This window comes from Schistocerca serialis, chromosome 6 (assembly GCF_023864345.2).
Source record: "Schistocerca serialis cubense isolate TAMUIC-IGC-003099 chromosome 6, iqSchSeri2.2, whole genome shotgun sequence".
In the NCBI taxonomy this organism is placed as follows: Eukaryota; Metazoa; Arthropoda; class Insecta; order Orthoptera; family Acrididae; genus Schistocerca; species Schistocerca serialis.
In genome coordinates, this window is record NC_064643.1 from 647,511,951 (window position 1) to 647,528,492 (window position 16,542).

At 39.1% G+C, this 16,542-nt stretch overlaps 1 protein-coding gene across 1 annotated transcript in view; it reads left to right on the forward strand.

Moving 5' to 3' along the window:
- Nucleotides 1-8,109: 8,109 nt before the first annotated feature.
- The window catches only part of LOC126485012 (transcription factor GAGA-like), a 93,180-nt gene continuing 84,747 nt past the window's right edge, over nt 8,110-16,542 (forward strand). The window contains exon 1 of the mRNA XM_050108617.1: nt 8,110-8,730. Within this exon, the coding sequence (XP_049964574.1) occupies nt 8,545-8,730 (186 nt within the window). The 5' untranslated portion in view covers nt 8,110-8,544. The remainder of the gene's footprint in view (nt 8,731-16,542) is intronic.

A 16,542-nucleotide genomic window follows, 5' to 3' on the forward strand; every position in this document is an offset into this window, starting at 1 on the left:
TGGCTCTGTCAACGAGACTTGTAATCACACCTCTTTTTTGTTTTGGATGGTGGTTAGAGTTTTTATGTAAGTATCTGTCTGTGTGCGTTATTTTTCTAAAAATCTGTTGTTTCAAGCTTCCATCCGTCTGTCTCATAACTAAAACATCCAAAAACGGTATTTTGTTATCATTTTCTCTCTCCATGGTAAACTGGATTCTTGGATTTATATTATTAAGGTAATCAAAAAATTCGCCTAAGGCTTCTCTACCATGTGGCCAGACCACAAATGTATCGTCTACATACCGATACCAGCGAGATGGTTTCTTATCTGCTTTTTCCAAGGTTGACTGTTCGAATTTTTCCATGTAGAAATTAGCTACTGCAGGACCCAATGGGTTACCCATTGCTACGCCATTAAGTTGTTCGTAAAACTCATTATTCCACTGGAAATGACTGGAAGTAAGACAGTGTCTGAAAAGAGCAGTCAGATCTTCTGGAAAAATATCCGTTATAAAATCCATAACTTCATTAACTGGAATCATAGTAAATAAAGATACTACATCGAAACTTACTAAAATATCTTCAGGAGTCAGAATTAAACCTTCAATTTTCTCTATAAAATGACGTGAGTCCTTTATATATGAATCCGTTTTTCCTAAATATGGTTGTAAGCGAGTTGTTAGATATTTTGCTATTTCGTACGTAGGAGAATTGATAGCACTAATAATCGGTCTCAGAGGAAGGTCCTTCTTATGTACCTTGGGTAGGCCATAGAGTCTAGGACATATAGCTTCACTCTATAACACCTCCGAAAGTTCCTGTTGAGGATATTATTGCAAATGTAGAAGCAGGTATACGTACTCTCCCCAAAGAAACTGCAAATGCAATCCGGATCGAAACCACCAGAGTATTATGCCGCAGTAAACCTCTGGAAAGTAATTTAACCAATGGCGAAAGAAAGGCTCTGAGAGATTTAAATGCAGATGAAGACATAGTGATTGTTCCTGCTGATAAAGGGAATGCTACAGCCGTTTTAAATACAGAGGATTATCAAAGCAAAATTTTGAATCTTTTAACGGCAGGGCAATACAAAAAACTTAAGAAAGATCCTACAGCCAGCGTACTACGGAAAACAAATAATTTGATAAAATCGGCCACTTCTATTCAAAAAGAAGAAAAGAGAGCTTTATTGAAGACTGAAGCTATGTGTCCTAGACTCTATGGCCTACCCAAGGTACATAAGAAGGACCTTCCTCTGAGACCGATTATTAGTGCTATCAATTCTCCTACGTACGAAATAGCAAAATATCTAACAACTCGCTTACAACCATATTTAGGAAAAACGGATTCATATATAAAGGACTCACGTCATTTTATAGAGAAAATTGAAGGTTTAATTCTGACTCCTGAAGATATTTTAGTAAGTTTCGATGTAGTATCTTTATTTACTATGATTCCAGTTAATGAAGTTATGGATTTTATAACGGATATTTTTCCAGAAGATCTGACTGCTCTTTTCAGACACTGTCTTACTTCCAGTCATTTCCAGTGGAATAATGAGTTTTACGAACAACTTAATGGCGTAGCAATGGGTAACCCATTGGGTCCTGCAGTAGCTAATTTCTACATGGAAAAATTCGAACAGTCAGCCTTGGAAAAAGCAGATAAGAAACCATCTCGCTGGTATCGGTATGTAGACGATACATTTGTGGTCTGGCCACATGGTAGAGAAGCCTTAGGTGAATTTTTTGATTACCTTAATAATATAAATCCAAGAATCCAGTTTACCATGGAGAGAGAAAATGATAACAAAATACCGTTTTTGGATGTTTTAGTTATGAGACAGACGGATGGAAGCTTGAAAAAACAGATTTTTAGAAAAATAACGCACACAGACAGATACTTACATAAAAACTCTAACCACCATCCAAAACAAAAAAGAGGTGTGATTACAAGTCTCGTTGACAGAGCCAGACGGATTTGCACGCCGGAGTATCTAGACGACGAATTAAAACATCTGAAGCACGCTTTTGAGAAAAATGGCTACTCAAAGAAAGAAGTAAGCAGAATTCTGCACCCAAACAACAAAAAGCTTAAGGACAAGTCCGAAAAACGATGGAAGAATACAGTCTCTCTCCCTTTTATAAAGAAAGTAACGGATCAGATTGGAAAGATTTTAAGTAAACATGATATTAGACCTGTTTTTAGACCGACGAAGAAAATTTGTCATGTTCTTCGGTCTGTAAAAAGATAAACGCGCTCCTCTATCAGCCAGTGGCGTATATAAAATTCCGTGTACATGTGGTAAAGTTTATGTTGGAACAACAAAAAGAAGCGTAAATACACGGTTAAAAGAACACAGAAGTCTTTGCCGATTAGAAAAAACAGATAAATCGGCTGTAGCAGAACACGCTTTTCAGCCAGGAAACCATCAAGTGAAGTTTTCCGAAACAAAAATTTTATCTACGACGACGAACTATTACCCACGGCTTTGTAGAGAAGCAATTGAAATATATAAACATAGGGATAATTTTAATCGGAAAGAAGAGACCATGAAACTTAGTGATATTTGGACAGTAGCACTACAGAATTGCTAGACAGTTTTATCCGTGACAAGGTTACGATCGATAGTTAAGTTTTATCTCTGACAAAGGTTATCTCTGCATATCACGTGTAACTCTGGTCACGCCCACTTTCTACGATACGTAAGACGCTCTCAGACGTCCGACCCGTCAGTCGGCAAGACTCACCGGAGGAGAAACACCCCTCTGAAGATGTCCAGCGAAGCACTGGACGAAACGTTAGGAGCTGAAGAGTTTCATGGACCACGACCTTACATCCCGCAAGGTTTACCAGAAGATAAGTTCTCCTATCCCATAAAAGATTTTATGTTATTGTGATGTGTAAAAGGTAGTCAGTTGGAATTACTAACTCATGGCTGTATGATTTTTTTTATTAAAAAACAAAACACTTGTAAATGATGAGCATGTAGGCATATTTACACACTACTTTATAATGTGAATATAAAATAACTCTTTTGACATCATTATGATTTATCATGCAAATGATCCATGGAACGCGAAATTAACTGACTAACAAACTAATTCAACAGAATGAATATGGAATATGTGGCTTACAACCAAGAAACATAAAATATTTATATAGCAAGATGTTCACTATTTACAATTTTAATAACTAATCAGCTCTACTCAAGAGTGTGGCATGGAACAAGTTGTCAAGGAGAAACATCTTTAATCTACATTTGAAAACATCTATGAGTAGATCGTCAAAGAGTTTTATAGCTGTATAGTTTACCCCTTTCCACAACGAAATTAAATTCATTAAAGAGTAATGCAGACCATTTTTGCTTCTAATGTTGTACTTGTGAATATTTCTTTTACTCTCAAATTAGATGGATTGCTGATGATGAACTTCATAAATGGATGTACTGTGAGGCTACAGTTAAAATTCCAATATGGTTAAAGAGATACCTGCAAGGTGTACATGGTTGTAATTGCTTTCTTCTGTGCAATGAATACTTGCTGCCTAAGTGAGGAGTTATCCCAGAATATGATCCCATGATACCAATGAATGAAAGTGCCCACAAAATATTAACTTACTGGCTTCTATATTCCCAAAGTTTGCAATTAAACTTATGTCACCATTTTAACAGATCTACTGTATCATTTTTCTAGTTTTAGCTTTCTTCCACATGCACATTTTAGAACTTATAATTTTTTACCCTGTTCATTATTTGTTGTTGGTATACTAGGGCAGTGGGAGATGGGTACTTTTGACACTGCAAAACTTGATAAATTGTTGTAAAAAACATGTTAGGTTTGACCACTGTATTTATTAATTTTTTACTGCCTTATGCATTTCGGCTGTACACCATTCACAAAGGCTCTATAATAGAAATACATGAAATGGTATTACTGAAAATACACTGGTACAATAAAATTACGTAAAACATACTTCACACAAAAGGAAGTGCTAAGCACTCAGTGAAAAACATTGATAAAATACATGAAATACACTCAATAAAAAACAAAGAGAGGTAAAAACAAAACTGAATTTGTCATACATGGATACAAAGTATCTGGCTTACATATTTGATGACATCTGATTGCAAGCTGACTCATTTTACACATCAAAGTATTAGGTGAAGAAGACTGTCAGATGGCAGTACTATACAGCATTAATGAAAATTTGATGTTTTGAAATAAAGAATTACTGACAGAACTGATTGGTCAATATAGTCTTACATTACAAATAACACTTTATTAGCTAACAAATATCAATCTGGCATAAGGAGATTGGCAAAAATTTTCGCCACACGAAGGCCTCAGAATATAAAAATCTAACTAAAAGAAGTGGACTTCTAGCTGTTTAAAGAAATAATAGATTACAAAATAAATGCATACGAATAATTTAGTATCCATTAATCCATACATAAGAACGTTAGAGTCGGTATAGTGGTGTTCCAGCCATAAGATCAAACAAAATTTTACAAAGTTACAAATAAAGCTAGAGAAAGCATATTTGGTGTGTAACTATTTTACAGAGATAAGAATCAGTGTATAAAGTAAAACACAAAACGTAATATATTGAAAGAAGTAACGGTACCAGATGAGTTGTAGTTAACATACAGCTCAAGATAAATAATAAAAATTAGAACCTGTCAAGTCTTGTGAACATAAACAGTGTGCAACATTATATTCTCTGAGGTATGTAAAAGCAGGATACAATAGATGAAAATAGTGAGATGTGGTGTGACGTGTAAGTCTGGAAGGTGGCATAATGAAGTGCGTTAATATAATGTTTTCATTTTTCGAAAATGTTGTCCTTGTTGTTGTTACGGCCTTCAGTCCTGAGGCTGGTTTGATGCAGCTCTCCATGCTACTCTATCCTGTGCAAGCTTCTTCATCTCCCAGTACCTACGGCAACCTACATCCTTCTGAATCTGATTAGTGTATTCATCTCTTGGTCTCCCTCTACGATTTTTTCCCTCCATGCTGCCCTCGAGTGCTAAATTGGTGATCCCTTGATGCCTCAGAACATGTCCTACCAACCGATCCCTTCTTCTGGTCAAGTTGTGCCACAAACTTCTCTTCTCCCCAATCCTATTCAATACTTCCTCATTAGTTATGTGATCTACCCATCTAATCTTCAGCATTCTTTTGTCCAAACTATTTATCGTCCATGTTTCACTTCCACACTCCATACAAATACTTTCAGAAATGGCTTCCTGACACTTAAATCTATACTCGATGTTAACAAATTTCTCTTCTTCAGATACGCTTTCCTTGCCATTGCCAGTCTACATTTTATATCCTCTCTACTTCGACCATCATAAGTTATTTTGCTCCCCAAATAGCAAAACTCCTTTACTGCTTTAAGTGTCTCATTTCCTAATCTAATTCCCTCAGCATCACCTGACTTAATTCGACTACATTCCATGATCCTCGTTTTGCTTTTGTTGATGTTCATCTTATATCCTTGTTTCAACACACTGTCCATTCCGTTCATCTGCTCTTCCAAGTCCTTTCCTGTCTCTGACAGAATTACAACGTCATCGACGAACCTCAAAGTTTTTATTTCTTCTCCATGGATTTTAATACCTACTCCGAATTTTTCTTTTGTTTCCTTTACTGCTTGCTCAATATACAGATTGAATAACATCGGGGAGAGGCTACAACCCTGTCTTACTCCCTTCCCAACCACTGCTTCCCTTTCTTGTCCCTCGTCTCTTATAACTGCCATCTGGTTTCTGTACAAACTGTAAATAGCCTTTCGCTCCCTGTATTCTACCCCTGCCACCTTTAGAATTTGAAAGAGAGTGTTCCAGTCAACATTGTCAAAAGCTTTCTCTAAGTCTACAAATGCTAGAAACGTAGGTTTGCCTTTCCTTAATCTTTCTTCTAAGATAAGTCGTAAGGTCAGTATTGCCTCACGTGCTCCAGTATTTCTACGCAATCCAAACTGATCTTCCCCGATGTCGGCTTCTACTAGTTTTTCCATTCGTCTGTAAAGAATTCGTGTTAGTATTTTGCAGCTGTGACTTATTAAACTGATTGTTCGGTAATTTTCACATCTGTCAACACCTGCTTTCTTTGGGATTGGAATTATTATATTCTTCTTGAAGTCTGAGTGTATTTCGCCTCTTTCATACATCTTGCTCACCAGATGGTAGAGTTTAGTCAGGAGTGGCTCTCCCAAGGCCGTCAGTAGTTCCAATGGAATGTTATCTACTCCGGGGGCCTTGTTTCAACTCAGGTCTTTCAGTGCTCTGCCAAACTCTTCACGCAGTATCGTATCTCCCATTTCATCTTCATCTACATCCTCTTCCACTTCCATAACATGTTGTCCTTATCACGTTATAAATAATCAAGTTATTGTCTTACAGCAAACCAACGCTGACAATATAATTGTTGTACCTCATATTATCTATCATGTTCAAATGAAAAATTTGCTCGCCGTCTTTAGGTATTGCTGGCTCTATCAGCAGTGGAATAATATTAAGTAAGGCCACTAGATTTTAATGGTATGCTCACAGTGTATTATAGCTTACAACCTTTGAATAGTTGTGTTAGTTCGTGTTCTTGTCTTGTTCACGAGCGCACTGTTACTGAGGCCTACACAATCATTTCTGAATGGTTCTCTACACCACAATCGACAAACTAAAACTATTTCCATGCTTTAACTGGCTTTTTGCACTTTACAGGTGATTTATTATCATCAGTCGCGAGTAACGTATGGTTTTACAAGAGAACAAGCAAAAGCGAACTGCCAGAATGATATCACTTCACACAACACTTAACATTGCATCTCGTGGTCACCACCACCACAAACTAATCTGAGGCAACATTGATAATTCACACTGGCCGTTATTTCACGGCACTTCAAAATACTTCACAACGCGTTTCAAATAGCGGAATCAACGGACCGTCACGGTATGGCAAGGTTCGTTGGGAGAAAGTTCTGAAGGTGTTTTGTGTTCTTGTATCTTCTTAAAATTTATTTAATTATTATGCTTTGTTTTCGTGACAAATTACAAATGTTTAAGGCGACTTGGATATATTTTGTCCATTGCGTGTTCCCACAAGCGAAGTCAAATTTCTGAAAGCGAAAAGTTATTTAGGTTTTACTATAACAGAACAGTCCGCAATAGAGCCATCTTCAAGCCCTGTAGCATGAATGACAAAAATCTCCCAGTCGTACATGTATCTAAGGGAACCAGTATTTGCTCGTGGTTTTCGTAGAAGACTTCTCGAGCAATGTGTGCCCTTCAGAAACGTAACAACAATTCTCAGACTAAACACTCAGAACCAAGAATTCTTTTGTCTCAAATAAAAAGCTATAAAAATAACGGCTGTTGGAATATTACTTTCGAAATTTCATCGAACACTCGAAATCTCACATTCCTTAATTTCAATACGGAGTTACGTTTACTTTGTGATATGGGGGCATTTTTGATTAGAAAGCAGCAGCACCGCATTCCATAACCGTGGTTTTGGGCAGACATGCTGCCCCATGCGCAATCTTCATTCTCCGATGGATGTCTACCGATATCTGTCATTCGGTAACTAAGAACAGAACAACAGCACATTTGTCCTGTTTGATAATAATGTCGCCTAGTTAACGTTTCCGCATTTACCGCACGCATGTCGGAAGACACAAAGGCCACACTAATACCATGTCTATGCTTATACACGCGCATCGAAGTCACGCTACGTTGCATGTCCGCTGCAGCAGTGCACTCAAACGGCAACTTTTTTGATCGTCCCTTATAATTCTGTATTTCAGCAGGGAACATTTGAAATTCCCTCTCCACTATGGCAACTGTGATTGGCAGGCTTATCTTTTTGCATGATTGTCGTTGATGGAAAAAAATAGCTCTGTATAAATTTTGGGGACCTAAGACTTAATTTTTAGAATTATACATGTATGTTATAAATAATCGCACACAGCAGTTTCGGTTTGTTGAAAATAACAAAGACATGGAAAATTGTTGTCCTAATTATTGTTGTATGTTGGCAGCAATGTTAGTTTACTAAATCAAGTTGTTATACTTTCATAATTTTTGTGTACGAATTGGAGTAATCGATTAAGCGCGTAACCAGTGCAATTTACTTCGTGCTGTACGCTAAGTAGTTCACAGCTAATTAACAAACGTTATCATATGGATATTATGTCGCAGTAATTAACGTTCTGTATTACATGTGTATGCAGGACTGGCGATATAAGTTGCGGTTCAGCTGTCAGATGACAGTAATATTTGTACTGTCGTAGAATATATTGATGAACTAAGTCAAACAGCCAAATTGATATGCATCAGTGCCCTTGTCTGAAACTGCAATAGCCCGAGGCGTTGAATAGTTCTGATTATGCTGCTTATTCAGTATTTTATTTCGTAGGTGTTGTGTGTCATTTTTGTTAAGAGGCAAAAATAAGTATCTATTTTGCGTGTGTGCGACAAGATAGAATAATTTTTGTGGAATAGTAAAGACAGTAGCCATACATTGTTCACCAACGCAACATTTCAAACGTGCAGTGACAAAATATGGGGAGCAGTCAGCTGTACAGTTTGTCTTGGGGAGAGTTTGGTACGTCGCTTGTATCTGCCGTTCAGCTTCTGAGATGCCATGGAGATCTTGTTGATGTGACGCTGGCAGCTGGTGGCCGCAGTTTTCCCGCACATAAAATAGTCCTCAGCGCAGCAAGCCCATTTCTTCTGGACCTTCTGAAGGTTGTAATGCTTCTCCATTGTAGTGATATTAACAAAAAACAAAAAATGTTTATTTTTGGATGATAGCAGAAGTTCACACCCTTTATGCACATTCATCTTATCGATGTGGAAATTTAATTACTGGAAATTATTAGTAATTTGACAAAATTGACTGCATGGTAATCTCATATATTGCCCTAGTAAGCGATTATGTTTTATATACAGGCCTACTTCTGTATTCTAGCAATTTGGATTGAATTCCTAGACATTAAAGCAATTGGAATCAGCACAGTCATTTCCCCAGTTAAAAATAGTATTGCTCTGTGCTGAAATGTAATTACGTTTTTTTACTACAGTTCTGTTGCTCTAAAAAACTGACATGATGACAATTTCCTTTTCGGAGTAAATGAAAGATCTTTTCTCTTGCTGAACTTTTATATTTAAACAAAAGTGTTACTCAGTCATTCTTTTTTATCATACTTCCTCATTTTTTGTGATGTGAAACTACACATACAAAATAAAACCTCTGCTGAAATAGTGATATGTAGCCACATATTAGCTGAAAAATGCATAATACTTGCAAATCAGTTGATAGATTGCACATCATAGTTGTTACTAACCTACCATGCAAATAATTAATATTTCCTGTTAATTTACCCATGCTTTGTCCAACATTTAAAAAAATTACCAACCTCAAGTGTGGTAGGCACTGAAAACGGCATTCTGAAGCAAACCCCAGTAACATATTAGTCTAAAGAGCTTTTGAAAGTCAACCTGTTGAAAGAATATTCTGTTACTAAGGGAAATATCATCTTTGATTAAATGTGGAACAGTTGATATGAAAACTCTGTAACCAAGAGAACGATGGCTAAAGTTTACAATGGGCCACCCATGCGCAGACCTTGGCAATGCCTATGCATGTATGATCAACAGGTGAATGTGTTATTACTTTCGACAATAAAAACAGATCACTTATATTCACTCCCCCACCTCCCTAGTCCCATGATTTAATGTAACAAATCGTATGAAACATTGATTCACAGTTCACCTATTCCACCATCTTAGATTTGCCAGACGGCCCTTTGTAAAGTGTTACTGTATATGAGTAGTGTTCTAGTGGTCATAAGTAAAGAGTAGGTAGGTGGATGGGGACTGCTTACATGCCATTATGGAGAAATGGTTTCTTTTGCCATTTTTTTTGGAATTCCAGGTTCACACGTTGTCATGAAACTATTTGAGGCCCACCAGAGTGCACTCTTTAAGAGCATTGCTACTATACTTCAGTCAAGAGGAACATTTGATTTTAGTTGTCATCCTTAATGAGTGATGTAATGTTTAATGGCTGCTGTGATATTTTTGTTGTGTATTTTCACAGTGGTTAGTTGACAAAGCTGACCTGAAAGCAAAAGAACTTGGTTGTGGTGACAGACTGATCTGTAGCATAGCCTGAGGTCTAGGTTAAGCTGGAAAGTGACAGTTTGGTTGAGATCTACATAGATACTCCGCAAACCACTGTATGGTGTGTGGCGGAGGGTACCCTGTACCACTGTTAGTATTTCCTGTTCTGTTCCATTTGCGAATAGAGCAAGGGAAAAACAACTGTCTGTATGTCTCTGTATGAGCCCTAATTTCTTGTATCTTATCTTTGTGGTCCTTAAGCAGAACGTATGTTGGCTGCAGTAGAATCATTCTGCAGTCACCTTCAAATAAGAGTTAACTCTAAACTTTCTCAGTAGTTTTACTCGAAAAGAAAGCTGCCTTCCCTTCTGGAATTCCCATTTGAGTTCCCAGAGCATCTCCATAGCACTAACATGTTGTTCAAACATACCAGTAACAAATATAGCAACCTACCTCTGAATTGTTCCGATGTCTTCTTCAGTCTGACGCGGTATGGGTCCCAAACACTCAAGAAGTACTCAAAAGTAGGCATTAACTTACATTTTTGCACATTTAGGGCTAACAGCCATTCATCACAGCAACTGGAAATTTTGTCTAAGTCGTCTTGTATCTTCCTACAGTCACTCAACTTCGACACCTTACCGTACACCGCAGAATCATCGGCAAACAAACACAGATTGCTGCCCACCCTGTTCGCCAAATTATTTATATGTATGGAGAACAACTGCAGTCCTATCGCACTTCTCTGGGGCACGCCTGGTGCAAAATCCTGGTCGTGGTGACACATGCTAATCTGTAGCTTAGCTGATTAAAAAAAAATCACCATCAAAACACGCACACACACACACACACACACACACACACACAAAAAACCAATAATTTAAAGGTGCGTGAAATGTAGACCTGGACAATTCGTTTTAAATTGTTGTGGGTGGAGGGGGAGAATTTTAGAGAGTAACTTATCATTTAAGTTCTCAATCTTATGTCCAAAACATAATTTGACATGCTACTTTAACGTGTATTAAAATTTTCTCTGTACACCTTTGTGGTACATTGCCCCTACACCTTCTCTTTGTATAAGACTGTGGCTATAGTTGTCATATTTTTCCAAATTTCATAGGACCGAGATGGTGCAGTAGTAAAATGCTGGACTTGCATGCAGCAGAAACTAGGTTCAAATCTGTCTTGCCATCCAGATTTAGGCTTTATGTGATTTCCCCTCACTTGATTAAGGTGAGTTCTAGGACAGTTCCTTTGAAAAAGCCATAGCCGACTTCCCTATCCTTGTCCTATCTGAGCTTGTGCTCCCTCTTTAATGACCTTGTCAATGAGATTAATTTCCGTTTGTCTTTGTCATCTTTGTTGTGTATGGGAGCTGGTCTTCTTGCATTTCTGTTTCACAATGTGTTGACTGCTGCACACTTACTGATTGATGTTTCACTGCAAGGTCAGGCACGCGGCATCAGGCATACAGTTTGGCCACCTCAGTACTTTAAGATGTTGCAGAATGGACACATTTCTGTAGTGTAAACGCTGGTTCCTATCTCAGTTCTTAAACTTCGTAATGTAGATAACCTGCTTTCAGAAATTGCATTGACTGTCCCACTTGCCACTTATTGTTAAAGCTGTATATTCACTGTTTCTGTAGTCTAGCAAGTGCCTTGATCCATTTTATTTTCATCAAATGCAACTAGTGATAAAACACACTTCTCACACGCTCACACCAGCTGGATGGCATGCTGATCTGTGAAAAGGACCAAGTGTGGCAAACAGGAGAAATATTGTTGAGACTGTGGAAGACCGAAGATAGTGTACCTCAACCTAGTCCAGAATATGAAGAGAACACCAGTTTACCTGAACAATAGAGTTGATTTAGGATATTGGGTGGCTGTGACAGTTTCCTCTAGGTTTCCTGAAAACAGTTTGGTGTATGTGCCTACTCATGGCTGTGATGTAGGTTTATTTGCGTATCTTCGCCTGAAGGGCGAATAGTAAAGGGTAAAGGGAAATACAGAAGCGTCCGATTCCACGCGTCTGCTTTGACCCATGACATCACAAATATGGCGGAAACGACCATGCACTATGACCAATACGGCCCTCATGACGTCATTATGTAAACATGACCACAAACATGAAAATACATTGAAAAACCAACACACACTTGTTCCACAAAAAACCTAATGAAACTAACGGGACAAGCATGGGAAATCTGGGGTTTTTGGGTTGGGACAAAGTAAATATAAACAAATTTAGTCACACACCACCATACCAAACCACACAAAACGACAAAAAAAAACCGACAACACAAAACTCCCTAAATTCCACTAAACACAATATCCTCTGGAATTGGACACTTCCCTTGACCTATATAGCTCAGCAGCAGTTCCTGATCCCACAAATTGGAATCGAACACTTCCCTTGACCTATTTAGGTCAACAGAAACTACTGATACCAAATCATAAAACCCAAAACTAAAACCACTTCCACAATCATCACTGCCTCAAAAAACACAACAAACCAGCAAAATTGGAATCGAACACTTCCCTTGATCTGTTATCCTTACGGTATCTCCACATATAGCCGTCCCTGGTCCGAGACGCTGGAACTTTAGTAAGCCTCATTTCTTCACGACATACTGAACACTTCACGACTTCATCCAAAAATCTGAATAGTTGAAGATATTTTATTAGAGACATCGCAGTGTCCCCCATCATTGCTGACAACCGAAAACTGTTGACCTTGTCAGTCATATCCATACCTACCAAAGACATAAAAAAAGCAGTTTACCAAAATTCACACATGACGAACAGAAAAAAACTACAATAACGTCGACATAACAAAACCAAAATCGTTAACTCACTGAAAAATATTCTGCTGAAAGCACAGTCACTACCGATACCACACACATGCAATGCTACCATGTAAGTGAACCCCATACGACACGTAACACGCTACCCATAAACACACCACCAGAGAGAACCACCGACCGCAACAATACGCCACCTATAAACATGCCTCACACGCAAACTAAACCAAAAACATCACCTAACACACAACACATAAACACACCACCAGAGAGTACCACCGATCACATCAAAATGACACCTACAAACATGCCACTCTCACAAGCTACGTCATGGGTCAAAGCCGTGGATCGGAAGCTTCGGTCGACCGGGTAAAGATATTGTTGGTCATTTGTATAAGAAGTGAGGTGTTGGTTTTATAGTTGCCAGGACATTGAGGGAAGTAGTGGTTTGTGGCAGTAAAGGCATGGGCATGGTGGATGTTAGTGTATAGGGATGGGGTGTTGATGGGGAGAAACTGGGAGTGTGGTGATAATGGGGTAGGGGTGGTGAAGAATCGATTTAATCAGGTGGTTCAAGTCTTTATACAGGGTGAGCCTGGAGGAAAGCTACATGCTCTAAGAGGTGATAGTGATTGTGAACAGAAAACTTCATATGAACATATGCCCTATTCCAAATGGTTTCCGAGATAGAACACATTTAATATCACTTTTGTACATTTTTCTTGAATAACTCGAAAACTGCGGTCTCCAGTGAAAAATGTTGCAATGCAAAATTAAACTATATTAAATTTCCTACAAAAAAGGTCCTATTCATTTTTTTCTCTAGAACTAATGGTTTGTGTGAAGAGAGCACAAGAATTTTGAAATTCTCGCTCGACGCTCATGTGCTGTAGCTTATGTAGTTTTTATAGGCCAATTCGAGGTAACAAGTTGGACAAACAGTTTGATATGGGACACTTGTGGTCTATCAAGTCAGGAAACTTCCTCAAATTGGCCTAAAAATATGAATAAGACCTTTTTTGTAGCAAATTTAATATAGTTTAATTTTGTATTGCAGCACGTTTTCACAGGAGGGTGCAGTTTTCGAGTTATTAAAAAAAAACTTACAAAAGTGATATTAAATGTGTTCTATCTCAGAAACCATTCGGAATAAGACATACGTCCATATGAAGTTTTTTGTTCAGAATCACTAATACTACCACCCCTCAAAGCATGTTCTTTTCCTCCTGACTCACATTGTATAATCCTGACACACTGTTGTTACAGTGACCAATACAATACTGGTACTGAAAAAGTACATGTTTTAGTCTATAGTAGTAATTTATTTATTCTGCCTACTGGCAAAGGAAGGAGGCAAAGTAATAATTCACAACTTTAGACTAAAACAGGTACTTGTTCAAGTATTTGATTAGAAGTGTGACTGGACAGTCAGTTGGAGGGTGTTCATATACTGTGGTAGGAATTCTTTTGATGGGATGAAGTGAGTCGAATTTCTTTTAGTTAACACAGCTGAAATTCGGTCAGTGTTAGGAGCCATTGTCATTACCACTTCACAGACACACATTTCAATTTTTTTACAATCCAGGTTATCACATATACAGCCCTCAGTATCTTCTCTGGTTCTTGATTTTGGGCATTTAATGTTATTTTATTGCTCTGTACTGTTGATGCTTTATTTACACTGATCAGCCAGAACATTACGACCGCCGACCTACTATCGATATAAACCCAGCTAGGCAGTAGCAGCATCAGCACCTGGTAAGGAACGACTGCTAGTGCATGTAGTATCAGTGAGTGTGCTGTCCATATGTAGAATGGGGAAGGTACACAATCTGAGTTTGACCGAGGACAGATTGTGATGGCCTGGAGGATCAGCATGAGCATTTTGGAAACTGTGTGACTTGTCGGGTGTTCAAGTGGTCAGTACCTTCAACATGTAGCGAAACTGAGGTGAAACCACATCCAGATGTCGTGGGGTTTGGTGCCCACCCCTCATTACAGATGTCAGATGTTGTAGGCTGGGCAGAGTGGTAAAACAGGACGGGTGATGAACTGTGGCGGAACCAACATCAGACTTTAATGTTGGGCAGAGTAAAAGTGTGTCTGAACACACAGTACACCGAACACTCCTGATGACGGGCCTCCGCTGCTGGGGACCCATGCACGTGCCAACGTTAACACTGTGACATCGGCAACTGCGACTGAAATACAAATGACCATTGGCACTGGACGTTATGCAGTGGCAGTGCGTTGCATGGTCTAATTAATCTCAAGACCTTCTTCATCGTGCCAATGTAAGGGCGTGAATCCGTCGTCTTCCAGGGGAACAGCTCCTTGACACCTGTGCTGTGGTAATGGAGACAAGCTGACGGTGGCTTCATTATTCTCTAGGGAACATTCATGTGGGCATCCATGGGTCCAGTGGCACTCGTGCAAGGCTCCTTGATGGTCAAGGAGTATAGTACTCTGGTTGCAGACCACATACGCCTCTCCATGATGATCCTGTTTCAGTGTCATTTTTCAACCAGATAATGCACCATGTCACAAAGCCAAGAGTGTGATGGAGTGGTTTGAGGATCACAGTGGTGAGTTGCAGTTGATTTGCTGGCCCCCCCAACTAGCAAGACTTGAACCCTATCAAACAAATCTGGGGTGTGATTGAACATGGCGTCAGAGTTCATTGCCCCCTCACTGGAATTTATGGGAATTAGGTGACTTGTGTGTGCAGATGTGGTGCCAACTCCCTCCAGCGACCTACCAAGGCCTCATTGCTTTCATGCCACAATGCATCGCCACTGTTATCTGTGCCAAAGGTGGCCATAACAGCTATTAGGTAGGTGGTCATAATATTCTGTCTGATCAGTGTATATCACTGCAAGCCATGTCACTTTTGTTATTCCTCCTTGGTGTTGCAACTTCCACAAATGTATAGGCAAGTGGCATTTATTGTGCAAAGTTGCCATGAAATGGCCGAGCTGAGAGAATTGGGGGAAATCTAGCCGTGTAAACTGCCGTGGAGGGTAGAAGGCAGTGCCCGTGAGGACTGTACTCAGCGACACAGGGTATAATACGTGCATACTGAGGGGCTATGGTGTTAGTGATTGATTTGTCATATTCGTCATCGATCAGTTGGTGCTCAAGCTTATCTGTGCTCCCTCCCCCCTCTCTTTCCACACAGTACCTGTACTGAATTTGGACATGAACAGTGAGTGCAACATTCATTCTAGGGTATGACCATGCTCCAACAACAAGCAAATAATCTTGTTGAACAGAGTCACTTTGTGGGCCTGCGGGAAACTGGATGGATGCATCGACGGAAAGCTGCACGTTAGACACAATGGATCTGTGGTGTGTCATTGCTTTCAGTAGTGCTCTCTGGAACATTCCTTTACCTGTAGACCAGGTTCTTGATGGCTGTATAGGACAGACACATGTCAAGATCAGCACAGTGTCCGAGCCACAATGGCTGACTAATCATCGTCCAGGAAAGAAATTTGGGCACATATTGCAGTGGCTGTCACCAGATTATCATTAGGAACTGTCTACTTGCAGAAGGACTAAGATCGCGAATGCCTTTACTGGAAAAGAGTCAACTGAAGATTGGAATGGTGCTGTGTTGTCTTCAGTGA